The sequence below is a fragment of the Babylonia areolata genome, chromosome 4, assembly GCF_041734735.1.
Source record: "Babylonia areolata isolate BAREFJ2019XMU chromosome 4, ASM4173473v1, whole genome shotgun sequence".
NCBI lineage: Eukaryota > Metazoa > Mollusca > Gastropoda > Neogastropoda > Buccinidae > Babylonia > Babylonia areolata.
In genome coordinates, this window is record NC_134879.1 from 32,679,210 (window position 1) to 32,692,960 (window position 13,751).

A 13,751-nucleotide genomic window follows, 5' to 3' on the forward strand; every position below is an offset into this window, starting at 1 on the left:
TGTTTTTAGGACAAATCCATATACGCTACACCCAACAATCTGCTAAGCAGATACCTGACCAGCAGCGTAACCCAAAGCGCTTAGTCTGGCCCTGAGGGTGGGGAAAAAAAGTGCACAAACAAATAAATGGATAAATCATTCTCAGTTTGGCGTTACATAGTTTCATCTTTTCCCATCCTCCCCCTCCACCCCCTCCCCAAATATTTTGTATTTGAATTCTGTATTTGATTTCTTTTTATCACAACAGATTTCTCTGTGTGAAATTCGGGCTGCTCTCCCAGGGAGAGCGCGTCGCTATACTACAGCGCCACCCATTTAAAAAAATTTTTTTCCTGCGTGTATTTTTTTTTGTTTTTCCTATCGAAGTGGATTTTTCTTCAGAATTTTGCCAGGAACAACCCTTTGGTTGGGTTCTTTTACATGTGGTAAGTGCATGCTGCACACGGAACCTCAGTTTATCGTCTCATCTGAATGACTAGCCTCCAGACTACCATTCAAGGTCTAGTGGATGGGGAGAAAACATTGGCGGCTGAGCCGTGATTCGAACCAGCGTGCTGATTCTCTCGTTTCCTAGGCAGACACGTTACCTCTAGACCATCACTCCACCTGGAGTGGAGGTTATGGAGCAGAAGGCATGTATGTGTTCCCACAAAGCCGATGAAGGCAAGGTGAACTGACCTCTCTGCATGGGTTCAGAGTCATCATAGTACGCCCCAGCGCCTGTGAAGGCGGCTGGAGAGGCCAGCTGGACGTTGGTGACCTTCACGGGCACGGACGTCTTGTACTGCTGGTACTGTGAGATTCCGGGCAGGGTGGCCTCCACCATGGTGTTGTTTTGCTGGAAATACACAGTGACAGGGCCGTCACACCACTGTGGTCATCACACACACACACACACACACACACAGAGCTGTCACAACACTGTGGTCATCACACACACACACACACACACAAACAGCTGTCACAACATTGTGGTCATCACACACACACACACACACACACACACATACACTGACAGGACTGTCTCACACACACACACACACACAACACACACACACACACACAGTGACAGGGCTGTCACAACACTGTGGTCATCACACACACACACACACACACACACACACACACACACACACACACAGTGACAGGGCTGTCACACACACACACACACACACACACACACACACACACACAGTGACAGGGCTGTCACAGCACTGTGGTCATCACACACACACACACTCACACACACACTCACACACACACACACACTCACACACACATACACACACACACACACACACACACACTGACAGAATGTCACACCACTACAGTCATAACACACACACACACACACACACACACATTGGATTGTCACAACACTACACACACACACACACACACACACACACACACACACACACACACACGCACACACACGCAAACACATTGACCTGCCCACAAACCTAGATGAAGGTGTAACAAACCAACAGTAGATGTGATTGTAACTTGCACAGAAGGAAACAGAGATCTGTCTAACATCAGGCAGAACTGAGACAAAAATGTCACTGGCATTTCATCACCAAAGACAAAATAAGAATGTCACAGACTAAAAAAAAGAAAAATAAACCAATTAAAAAATAAAAAAAGAAAATATAAACTCTCACAAGTACCATTAACACAGTAGCTTAAGGCTTCCAATCTTTGGATATATTGTCTTTGAAGCATAATTTACCTGAGGGCTAGGGGGCCATTTTCTTTCAAAACGTAGTTTATCACGTTCTGGTTTGATCAATTCGGAGCTTATGGAATAATTCACAGGAAAATATGATAAAAAAAAAATCACAAGAACTACTTCCAGAACATTTCTTTAATCCTTAAAAACATATTAGAAACAATGTTACAGCTAAGATAAAAATGAACAGATTGTGCATGCAAACAAGATATTCAACTACAAATTGTGATCCAGATGTTTTCATGATTTTCGCTCTAAGAAAAAGAAATCTCATAGGCATTTAAGACAATATGCAAGACCTGATAGATATGTAGATGATATGAAATTGCTATATCATTTGATACAGTACTAAGCAAAGAAAATCAGTCTGGATTAATGTTGTTAAGTTTTGATCTTGTAAAAGCTTTTTGACAGGTCATTAATGTTAAATGTAACCATACATGTAGCCAAATATATACATTTGTGGTTGAATCAAAACATAATGCAAAAACACCAATGTTACTGTCATGGTAAAAGGACAACCATGCAATTTCTTCAAAATCAAACAGGCTGCAGACTGGGTGACCTGATCTTGCCTTACCTATTCATTCAATGTACAGCCAATGTGTCAACCATGGTAAGATGGAATAACTAAGTTAAAGGGATTTCCACAACCCAGACTGAACATAAAACTACAATGTTTGTGGATGGCACATGCTTATTCAAAAATGGAAATATTTTTTACTTTTGAAGAAACAGTTAAAGTGTTAGACAATTTCAGTAAATGTTCAGGTCTGAAAATGAATTGTGAAAAAACACTTCAGATATATATGGTTAGGTAACGAACAAAAAAAATCTACCACATCTAAAAATAGCCTGGAATCTCAAGTTCAGAATACTTGGGATATGGCTAACGGCAAGCTTGACTGGATGCAAAGATATAAATTCTGTTGAAAAATTCACAGAAATAAAACATCTGTTAAGAGTTCAGATCAAAGCACTTTTATAAAAGGACAGCTGGGCTGAAATCTTTCATTCTATCAGAGTGTAGATTTGTGGATTCTGATATCCAATCCACAAGATGAATATGTGAAACATCCGTGTTTTAAGTTGGTGTGGAAAAACAGTCAAGATCAAATTAAAAGAAGACTGCACGAAAAGGGGTAGTGTTGCATTTCGTGGTGTAAAATGTTTTATGCAGGCTTCAGCATTAATTTGGATGAGAAGATTTAAAACAATGCATCCTGAATAGACATCAGTGGTGACAAATTATTTTGTTCACTTTTGGTGATCAAAATCTTTTAAGGAAATGTGTTTCAAGCATACAAGACAATCTGCAACAGAATTACTTTTAACAACTTGTCAAAAGTGCAATCTGAACCTTTCTTTTCAACAACAAACTCACTTTCTTTGATATTTCCTTGAAGAGAAATGAATGGGCTCTTAACAATACAAGCATTATTCTGAATCTATCTGAAGAAATTGGAAGTTATTTTTCACATGCAAAATTCATAAATAAACATTCATAATGATTCAAGAATTAAATAAATAATTTCTCGTAAATTAACATTAGAACTAATTTTCATATGCAGTAGTTGTTATAAAGTGAATTAACGTTTGTTTATGTATTTAAAGTAAATTAAGAAAATAACACAGTTTACCCAGATCCTTGGACATTTTGTGTACTGTAAAAAATAGCACATAATGTACTGAGATGTCCTTACAGAGGATGAAAATATAGTGAAGAAAAAATGGAACATTTGGTAAAGAAACTAATGGATAGGCAGTAATAAAGTAGATCCAGAATATACTGAAGGTTGGCTGCCGAAACCTAGTATCTTAACAGTGTGGTGATTTTGACATTTTGATATCAAAAGATGAGGAATATAGTACTCTTTCATATAAATGTGGTATCATTTTAGATAAAAATCAACATTTACCTAGTTACAAACAAACAAGAAACAATGACTGCTGAAACCAAGTATCTGTTCATCCTGTGATTGGTTTTTCAAGTATCTGCCATTCCCACTAGAATGCTGACAGCGGAAACCAAGTGTCCTGAACAGAGTTGCTATCACCATCAGCAAGTCTGGTTGTTGGTGCTGCTCTGATGGCAGTGTATCAAACCACTGTCCTCACACACTCAGCTCTCCGCCTGGTTTTCAGTACTGTCCCTGTACTGCAGAATGAATACATGTGTCCACTGCTGGTCTTCCCTGTCAACATTGTTTACAGAAAGGGGCCCTGATCTGGCCTCAAGGGTCTGTACTGTTCGTGTCAAAACAGACCTACAACAGGACTGCAGGTTGACAGATGCAGTTAACTCACTCGGGACGATAAGTTTTCTCCCTTGCTTTTCCCCACAGACGGTCCATTTGTAAGGGTTTGGAAAAAAATTACAAGAAATACAAAATACAGAGTAAGAAAATGAAACTTTCAGAACTGGTTTATTACTTGTTGAGCTATTACATATTTAAAAAAAAAAATCAAATTTCTCATCTTATTTTTACGGTTTTTGCCATATGTAAAAAATACTGCCAATTTTTCACCCCGAATCACCATACCCATGCTTGCTTTCTGCATTAAATTCGCTTTCTTCTTTGTCATCATCCACCTCTTCAATGTCCGACCCTTCAGTTTGTACCATTTCAAGTACTTCGGCAACCTAAAACATTGCAGTCACTGCCTTGTTTGCTTCACAACATTCTGAGAAGAGCCCGCTTTGCTAACAGGCTGGCACGCGAGCAGACGACCGGTCAGTGACTTTGTCAGCGTGTGTGCGTGACGGGCCACACATGCCAGGCTGACCAATCATACTGTTCAATTGTGGAGTGACCCAGAATAGCGCACTCTGCTTGGCTAATCACAAAATCATGTGTACAGCGTGTGATGGAATTTTACTTTCGGAGAATGCTATTCCATTCCTTCGTCCGAATCCGAATACGTTTTGTGTAGGAATGCATGAGCATTCCTTCGTCCGGAGAGAGTTAAACCCTGAACTTAACATATCCGTTGAAATGGGAAAGTTAAAACACTACATATTTTACTTTCATTTCTCATACTTGTGTTCAGAAGACAGAAGCTGTGCCCAGCCTTGACAAGCCAAGCAGTTTCATCGGGGAAAGAACACAAAGAGCGGCCTTCCAACTACTTTTTTTCTTCTTTTTTTTTTTTATACTTTACCCCTTTCACTGCCAGTCAAATTAGAGTACAAAATTCCCTTGTGGTATAAACACAGAAAAGACAGTGGTTAAGAATAGCTGGGGATTCCCCCTGCAATGTTTAGAAAATATGGCCTATCCTATCACCAAACATCAAGAGTAGTAGGTTCATGGATAACAGACCAATGAATGGTCACCTTTCAGTGACATGGGTCCTCCACCACACCTGTGCATAAATGCAAGCTTGGTGGTGAAAGGGTTAAGTTTATTTCATTACATTATCCATATGATGCACAAAACTGATGAACATTAAATGCACAAAACTGATGAACATTAATTGAGTTTTAACATGATACAACTAAGTACTTGTAATATGGACAGGGGTGGAGGTTGTGGGTAGAGGTGACAGAACAAATGAAATGTGAGAAGATGTGAAGAATGTATTATGCTGCGCTGCTTTGATGACTGCACATATTTCTGTGTACATTCTGTGTGTGTGTGTCTGTCTGTGTGTGTCTGTGTGTGTGTCTGTGTGTCTGTATGTGTCTGTGTGTGTCTGTGTCTGCGTGTGCCCGTGATATGTGCTAAGTGTAATGATGGTGTAATGTTTATAAGTAGCTCTTTTTCAACAAAAGGTCTCCTTAAATGACAATGTAGTAATAGTAATAGTTGTAGTAGTACTAATACCCTGATCATCACCCCCTGTCCCCACAGCACATGAACATTTCTACTCCAGGCCCACTTCAGAAAGCTACAAAAGCTGTCAGTTGGAGGAGGCGAAGTCCTGTGAGGATTGAGGGTCATCTTCCTTGAACTTCTGCAGAAGCAGATCTTCAGAGAACTCCATGAAGAACACCCAGGAATGTTCTGTATGAAGGCCCTGGCTTGGAGCTATGTCTGGTGGCCAAGCACGGACACAGAAACAGAAACAAAGGTAAAAAGTTGCCATGACTGCACCAGGGTGAGCAATGAAGCATCCACAGCACCTCTTCATCCCTGGACATGGCCCTCCAGACCATGGCAGTGTGTGCATGAAGACTATGCAGAGCACCAAGGCCGTTAGTTCTTTCTGCTCAATGATGCACACTTCAAGTGGCCCGAGATCTTTCCCGTGTAACAGACGACTACAAAGAAGAAGATCAAAATTCTTTGATGATTGATCGCAGTCTACAGAATTCCAGAGGTTGTTTGCAGCCTACAGAATTCCAGGGAAGGTTGTCAGTGACAATGGGCCCAACTTCAGCTCCAACATGTTTGCTGCATCTGTGAGGAACAATGGCATCAAACACACCAGATCTGCTCCTTACCATCCGGTGACAAATGGAGCAGATGTGAGGTTCATGCAAGTCAGCAAGAAGAGTCTGAAGATCAACAGCAACCTCTCCTTGGAGTACCTGCTGGTAAACCAGTTAATCACTCCAGGTGAACCCCACACACCATAACAGAAATATCACCCACAGAGCTGTTGATGAAATGACAGCTGAGGACACACCTGTCCATGGTGAAACCTGACCCTGAAGCAGACATCAGGAAGAAGCAGCAGCAACAACAGCAGCATGACAAAGGCACCAAAGTATTACGTGGTTTCCAGCTTGTGGACCATGTTGCTGTTTGTCAGTTCAGAGATCCAGATAAGGGGTGATGGGTACAGTCATTCAACACCATGGACCCATGACCTACATGGTACAGTTGTGCACCATGGACCCATGACCTACATGGTACAGTTGTGCACCATGGACCTGTGACCTACATGGTACAGTTGTACACCATGGACCTGTGACCTACATGGTACAGTCATTCAACACCACGGACCTGTAACCTACATGGTACAGTCATTCAACACCACGGACCTGTAGTCTACATGGTAAAGCTGGCACACAGAACATGCCACGTCCATGTAGGTCACCTCATCCCTGCACCAGAAGGAGACGACACACAGGAGACAGTGGCCCATCCCAACACTCTCCCCAACAGGCCCACAAACCCATATGCAGAGGCGCGTAACCCCGTGCACTCCCTTGGCCCAGCCCCATCAGAGCTGTCGCCTGTACCTGCTGCCTCATCACCACTGGTACCAGTTTCACCTGGGTTGGCATCACTGCTGCCAGAAGGCCCCTGCACACCGCCTGTGATGCTGGATCCCCCGTGGCATCATCCGGAGAGCCTACAGCTGAGCCTTCACCATTACGCAGATCAACACATGTCCAGAAGGAGCCAACATGACTGGACTTGTGACCGTGTGAAATGATGAAAGATAATTCAAAACTCATGCATTGCAAAATATCATGCATGCCATTTTGTCCACTAACATTTAATTTTTTGGGGGGAAAGGAAGCGTTATGAGCCATATTAATATTCAAACACCTATGCCTGGTAGTGCCAGACTTTCCCAGCATCCCAGAACAAAGAACATGATGACAGAGAGCGCCAGACTGCCAGCAGGCTTCTTCTCTCCTACAAGTATCAGAGCACTAACCCATTCTCTTTTGCAGCCTCAGTAGAATGTAGTACATTGTAAACTAATTCTACATGAGCTGAATGTATGTCAGTTTGAACATGAACATGCAAACATGACATTGCCAAAGACATACCTGAGGCATTAGTCTGGAGCTCGTCTGATTACCGGAGCCCATCTGAAGACGAGCCATTAAAATCCGTAGGTGCTGATTCCAAGGTTGGTTCTGAGGAAACGTCACACAGGGCTACCATTACCACATCTGGAGCTATTCCCAGTGATTCCCCTTGGAGCCAGTCTGATAATCTGATCCTGAAGAACACCGTCACTGCAAACACTGAGGTTAGTATCTGTCAACCAGGATCTGACTCTGAAGATTCATACTGGTGCCAGTCTGATCTTCAGCCTTTACAAAGGCAAACTGGCAAAATCAAGCCTAGTGATGAGCTTGGAATGAAGAGGAATTCTGATCTTAAGTGCCAAAGACACAGAGGGTGATACCGATGATAAAAACAAGGACCCAGGTAACTCTCTATAAATACTCAATTCACCTTCCACCACAGAAGGGGACAGCATTGACAAGGTTCCTCTCATCTCACTGAGAAAGAGGAAGAAATGAAAACGTGCAGATGCCAGATAACATGGAAACAGCAAAGTTTTTGAGTTGGGAAGACTTGAATAAGCACTAGAACAAACATCCTGAGCACAAAAGCAGGCTTCTGGACCTGTTGAGCGCAAACAGCTTTTATAGTGTTGATGTTGCTTCTGATGGGAACTGTTTTTCTGAGCTGGCCTCAATGGACCTTGACACTAGCACCTCAGATTTGCAGAAAAAAAATTGAGCAATTTTTTGGAGGACAATATCCCTTCTTACACTGAATTCCTGGAGACAGATGAAAATAATGAAAATGAAAGATACCTTTGATACTTTCGGGATGTTGAATAGCTTAGGTCTCCTGGTATGTGGAAAGACTAGCTTCTGAAAGATGTTACTGACTGGTCCAGGCAAACCAATGTCATCTTCTCAAGTAAGATGCTCAACTATGAACCAGTCATCCATCCAGAAGAATCATCAGATGGAACAGAAATGCAGCAACACTCCCCTATCCTGTTTCCTCTCTTGGAAACAAGTACACTGCATTATGATGCAGTTTTTCCACATGCAGATGTCCCACAGAGAAACACGGACACCCCACAGACGGCTTTGAAGTATGGACCCACTCTCCAGCAGCACTCTGTGTGAGTACCACACTGGTCACTTTGCAGTGTAGTTGCTGGATGGTGTTGATAAGCTTTAGCCTGATGTTAATTTTTTTTCATAGTGCCAATAGTGTTTCCTGCCAGACTCTGTCAAACGCCTTCTTGAAGTCTATGAAGACGTGGTAGAAATCCCTCTGATGTTGGAGGTGTTCTTCGCAAAGGGCAGGCAGGATAAAGACCTGTCCGATGGTACTTCTGCTTTTGCGGAATTCAGCAGTGATGGTATCTCCTTGTGGCTATAATCTGTTCAGAACGAAGTTGAGCATTACTTTGCTGGCATGGCTGATCAAACTGATGGTGCGGTAGTTCTGACAGTGTTGGGGAGGGTGTTGATAAGTGACGGGTCCCTGGCATGGGCCACTCGCCTGTGTGCCAAGTTTTGTTGCAGATGGCAGTTAGGATGTCAGTTACTGCCTCTCTGCCATGTTTCAAGAGCTCTGCAGGGATGCTATCGATGCCTGCTGCCTTGGCACATTTTAGCAGCTTCACTGCTGCTGCAACCTCCTCCCAGACTATAATGATGACCAGACTGAAGAACTCTACACCCAGCTTCAAACAGTCATCAAAAAGGCTGACAAGGAAGACATCCTCATCATTCAGGGAGACTGGAATGCTAACGCTGGTATAGATACGCAAGAAGACTGGAGGAATTTATGCTGCCCCAATTGTAATGAGAACACCATTGATAGGGGACTACACTTGCCAGAATTCACCAGGCATAATGACTTGGTTCTTAGTAACACTCTTGTGAGCATGAAGCATCACAACAATGGCCACAGCCCTCCCCAAATGGTCGGCATCACAGCAAGATAGACTACATTCTTGTGAAGAAGTGGAACAGGTCTGGCATCAATCTGGGGAAAACATGAACATTCTCTGGAGCTGAGCTTGGCAGTGACCACAACCATGTCATGATGAGCTTTGAAGCACGGTTGAAGAAAAACAAGAAAGAGAAAAACAGTCAAATCAGACTCAACCCTAAGAAACTGAAAGATCCTGACATTGCTAACATTTCTAAGTAATCACAGGATGAAAATTTGCTCCACTATTTCTGCTTGAAGAGGAAATTGAAGCTCTCACAAACAGTTTCAAACAAGTGATGACAGAAAAAGCAACAGAGGTCCTTGGGGTAAGCCGATGGAAATAGCCATGGATCACAATTGGTAATAAGCGACATAGAAAGGAGCTTAAACTACAATAGAAAACTTAGAAAGGAAAGGAGGAATACAGTACCTTCAACAAGAAGATGGATAAGAAATGAAGAATGTAAAGGAAAATTGGACTGAACTGCAGTATCAAGACATCAAGAAAAACCTTGACAGCAACAATACAAAAAGCCTTTTAGACTGGAACAGACCTGACCAAACAGAAACAAAGTCAAGTCAGCACCACCCAGGACAGAAATGGCAACTGTCTCACACAGGAACAAGACATCGTAAAAAGGTGGACTGAGTACTGCTCTGACCTTTACAACAAACAGAGCAGAGGAGAGCCATGGGTACTGACAGTGCAAGATTCATCAAATGAAGATGACTTTGTACCTATGCTGGTCATAATGATGACAGACACACTTTCTATCTGTCTGTGTCTGATACACAAGTTTAACAACTGGGCAGAAATTTATGACAGTGTTCAGAAGCGGTGTGTAATAATCACAGTTCATGGCACAAAATGTTTGAAAGTGTTTACTGTTGGAGTGGTATAGTGTGTCTGGACTGGACAGTTCATGGCAAATGGAACATAGCAGGTATGTCACTGAGTCTTTTTTTTAACAGGACCACAGAGATGCCAACCCCTGTCAAGCGTTTGTAGGAACAATCAGGAAATTTGGTAGGAACATTCTGAATTTGGAAGGAACACTCAGATTCCAAGCCACATCAGCAAACATACATTTTATCTACAAACCATATAAACACTTAGGCCTGCCTGCAACACAGTGTAACTGCTACGATTAAGCTGACTGGTCCACTCAATGCTGTTTCAATATAAACACGCACGTGATTAGCTGAGTATCATCACAAGAGACCAAGGTCAGTAGCGACTGCCCTGGCCTCGAGATAATACATCCAGAGGATCTGGGTAATGCTACGGACAGGAAAGCATGTGACCATGCTTGTAGATGAAAATGAACTCACTGGAACAATTTTGACGTTGGCGTAATGTCGGAACAAACTGATCAAGCGTAACAAAATACGGTGAAATCATAGCAGTTGGCATCTTTGGGATCATTTTAAAAAGTGTTTGTCTGTTTGTAAGTAAGTGCGTGCATGTTTGTATGTGTGTGTTCATGTGTGTATGTGCTTGCCCATTTGTCTGTCTGTCTGTCTGTCTGCCTGTCTGTGTCTGTCTGTCTTCTCTCTCTCTCTCTCATTACATTGAATTAACATACTCCTTAGTGGCTAAATATCATGTTTTTATGACTGCAGGAACCAATTACTTTGATATGCTTTAAGGAACACAACTTTGAAATTCAAGAAGAGCAAGTACTTTTATCAACAGAAATCTTGTATTTCACAAATACTTGTTTCCAAGAGACTTAAACAAAAGCAATTTTTCACAACATACTCCCCTGAAAACAGAGTATGACTGATTTGTATTTGTATTTCTGTTTATCACAACAGATTTCTCTGTGTGAAACTTGGGCTGCTCTCCCCAGGGAGAGCACATCGCTATAATACATCGTCACCCATTTTTTTTGGTATTTTTTCCTGCGTGCAGTTTTATTTGTTTTTCTGATCTAAGTGGATTTTTCGTGAGAATTTTGCCAGGAACAACCCTTTTTTTGCCGTGGGTTCTTTTACATGCGCTAAGTTTATGCTGCACACGGGACCTTGGTTTATCGTCTCATCCGAATGACTAGCATCCAGACCACCACTCAAGGTCTAGTGAAGGGGGAGAAAATCTCAGCAGCTGAGCCATGATTTGAACCAGTGTGCTCAAATTCTCTCACTTCCTAGGCAAACGTGTTACCTCTAGGCCATCACTCCCCCCTATATGGCGGGGGTAAAAATGGTCGAACACGTAAAAGCCCACTCGTGCATGAGTGAACATGGAAATCACAGCCCACGCACGAAGAAGAAGAAGAAGATGACAACATACCAAGAGCATGCAGAGAAACGTGCATTCCGCTGCCTGCAATATTTTCGCAATGACTAGCTTCACAAAAGCAGGTCAAGATACCAGGTTTCTGCAGTCACATGTTTTTCATTTTCCACTTGGTCACGCTGTCACAGAAACCAGTTACCTTGCTGTGCCTTCCCTCTGCTGCCGTTGTTTGGGGCACAGCTGGCTGTCCAGGCTGTTGTATCTTTACAAAGGTTCAAAGTCGTTCAATTAAACAAAGAACACAAACATTTTAGATACCGATAGCTGTCGCATGTGCACAGGGTAGGTGTCTTCAGTGTTGAGCAATTGCAAGCGTTAAGAACTTTCAAAAGCATTTTCTGTGAAAGTAAATAGAGATGTTAGGTTTCAGCAGTCAACCCTTGATACAAGAAATCAGATTACAAATTTCAAATCCGAATAGTTCCTAAAATTTGATCGAGAAATGTAGTTTTGTCATAAAAACAGATTAAAGGTGCAGTTTTTGCCATCATGAAAAATTAGCAAGAATTTTGAGATAATCGGATACTGGCTATTTTTGGCAGTGTCTCAAACAGGTGGTAACTAACAGACACGGCTATGTAATACACTGTTCACAAAATGAATCACTCTAATTTCTGGATGCAAAATTTGAATCTAAAAAGATATACCTGACTTAATTTCACTGAGCAAAATTCTGTATTTACAAACGTGAAATGAATGAAAAAATACCAATTTTTTTTTATACATTAAAGAACTTTCTAAAATAACAGTCGCCTGACTAGCAAAGACAAAAAATCAACCTCAAAGACATTTGACTAACAAAGACAAAACACCAGTCTCACACACGGTTTACTAACAAAGACAAATACCTACCTCACAGGCATTTGACTAACAAACACAAAACACCACTCTCACAGGCATCTGACTAACAACAAAACACCACTCTCACAGGCATCTGACTAACAACAAAACACCACTCTCACAGGCATTTGACTAACAACAAAACACCACTCTCACAGGCATTTGACTAACAAACAACAAAACACCACTCTCACAGGCATTTGACTAACAACAAAACACCACTCTCACAGACATTTGACTAACAAACAACAAAACACCACTCTCACAGGCATTTGACTAACAAACAACAAAACACCACTCTCACAGGCATTTGACTAACAAACAACAAAACACCACTCTCACAGGCATTTGACTAACAAACACAAAACACCACTCTAACAGGCATTTGACTAACAAACACAAAACATCACTCTCACAGGCATTTGACTAACAACAAAACACCACTCTCACAGGCATTTGACTAACAAACAACAAAACACCACTCTCACAGGCATTTGACTAACAAACACAAAACACCACTCTCACAGGCATTTGACTAACAAACAACAAAACACCACTCTCACAGGCATCTGATCGGCAAAGTACATCTCGGCTTTGTTCCTCTCCTCATCAGTGACAGGAATGCCATCGATGATCATCAGCTGAGGCATGCGGAACACCAGTACGACCCGATGCATCAGACGTCGTGCCACCTGCCCCCACAACACACCACGGCACAGCGTCAACTCACCGCAAAAACACAAAGAGAAACAAAGAGGTTTTATTGCAACCCAAAATGGACAAGAGTGGCGGTTTTTCGTTGCTACCCTACCTACATGTCACTAGGCAGAATGAGCAGAAAGAAAGTCAGTCATGTTTAAAAAACATGGGACATTGTTGTTAAAAAACATGGGACATTGTTGTGGTGTTATTCATTACTCATTTTTGCATTCCACTGCATGTTACACAATGCTAAAAAAAACCAATCAATACATTCACCACACTCACAAAGCGATGAAGAAATAATGAAAGTGACGGGGAATGGAGGGAATGTGGGACAGCAGAAAATAATTACATAAATGATTACAAAAAAAAACCCCGACTTTCCCCTCCCCCCCCCCCCCTAAAATTACATTTAATATAACATGCTTTCCATGACTCACTATCCTTTCATTGAATGTCAGACATTGGATGCTTGCATATTATACTGTGGTGACTGGTCATGCTTTGTATTGTGTTG

At 41.9% G+C, this 13,751-nt stretch overlaps 1 protein-coding gene across 3 annotated transcripts in view; it reads right to left on the bottom strand.

Annotated features, from left to right (window-relative positions):
* Positions 1–13,751, bottom strand: part of LOC143281077 (leucine-rich repeat-containing protein 9-like) — a 71,570-nt gene that overhangs the window by 4,628 nt on the left and 53,191 nt on the right. For 2 of the 3 annotated variants that reach the window (XM_076586012.1, XM_076586011.1), the window contains exons 32-34: positions 13,096–13,224; positions 11,832–11,894; positions 679–838 (exon numbers count right to left, since the gene is read on the bottom strand). In XM_076586012.1, the coding sequence (XP_076442127.1) occupies positions 679–838; positions 11,832–11,894; positions 13,096–13,224 (352 nt within the window). The remainder of the gene's footprint in view (positions 1–678; positions 839–11,831; positions 11,895–13,095; positions 13,225–13,751) is intronic. The other variant, XM_076586013.1, reaches the window with a different exon arrangement.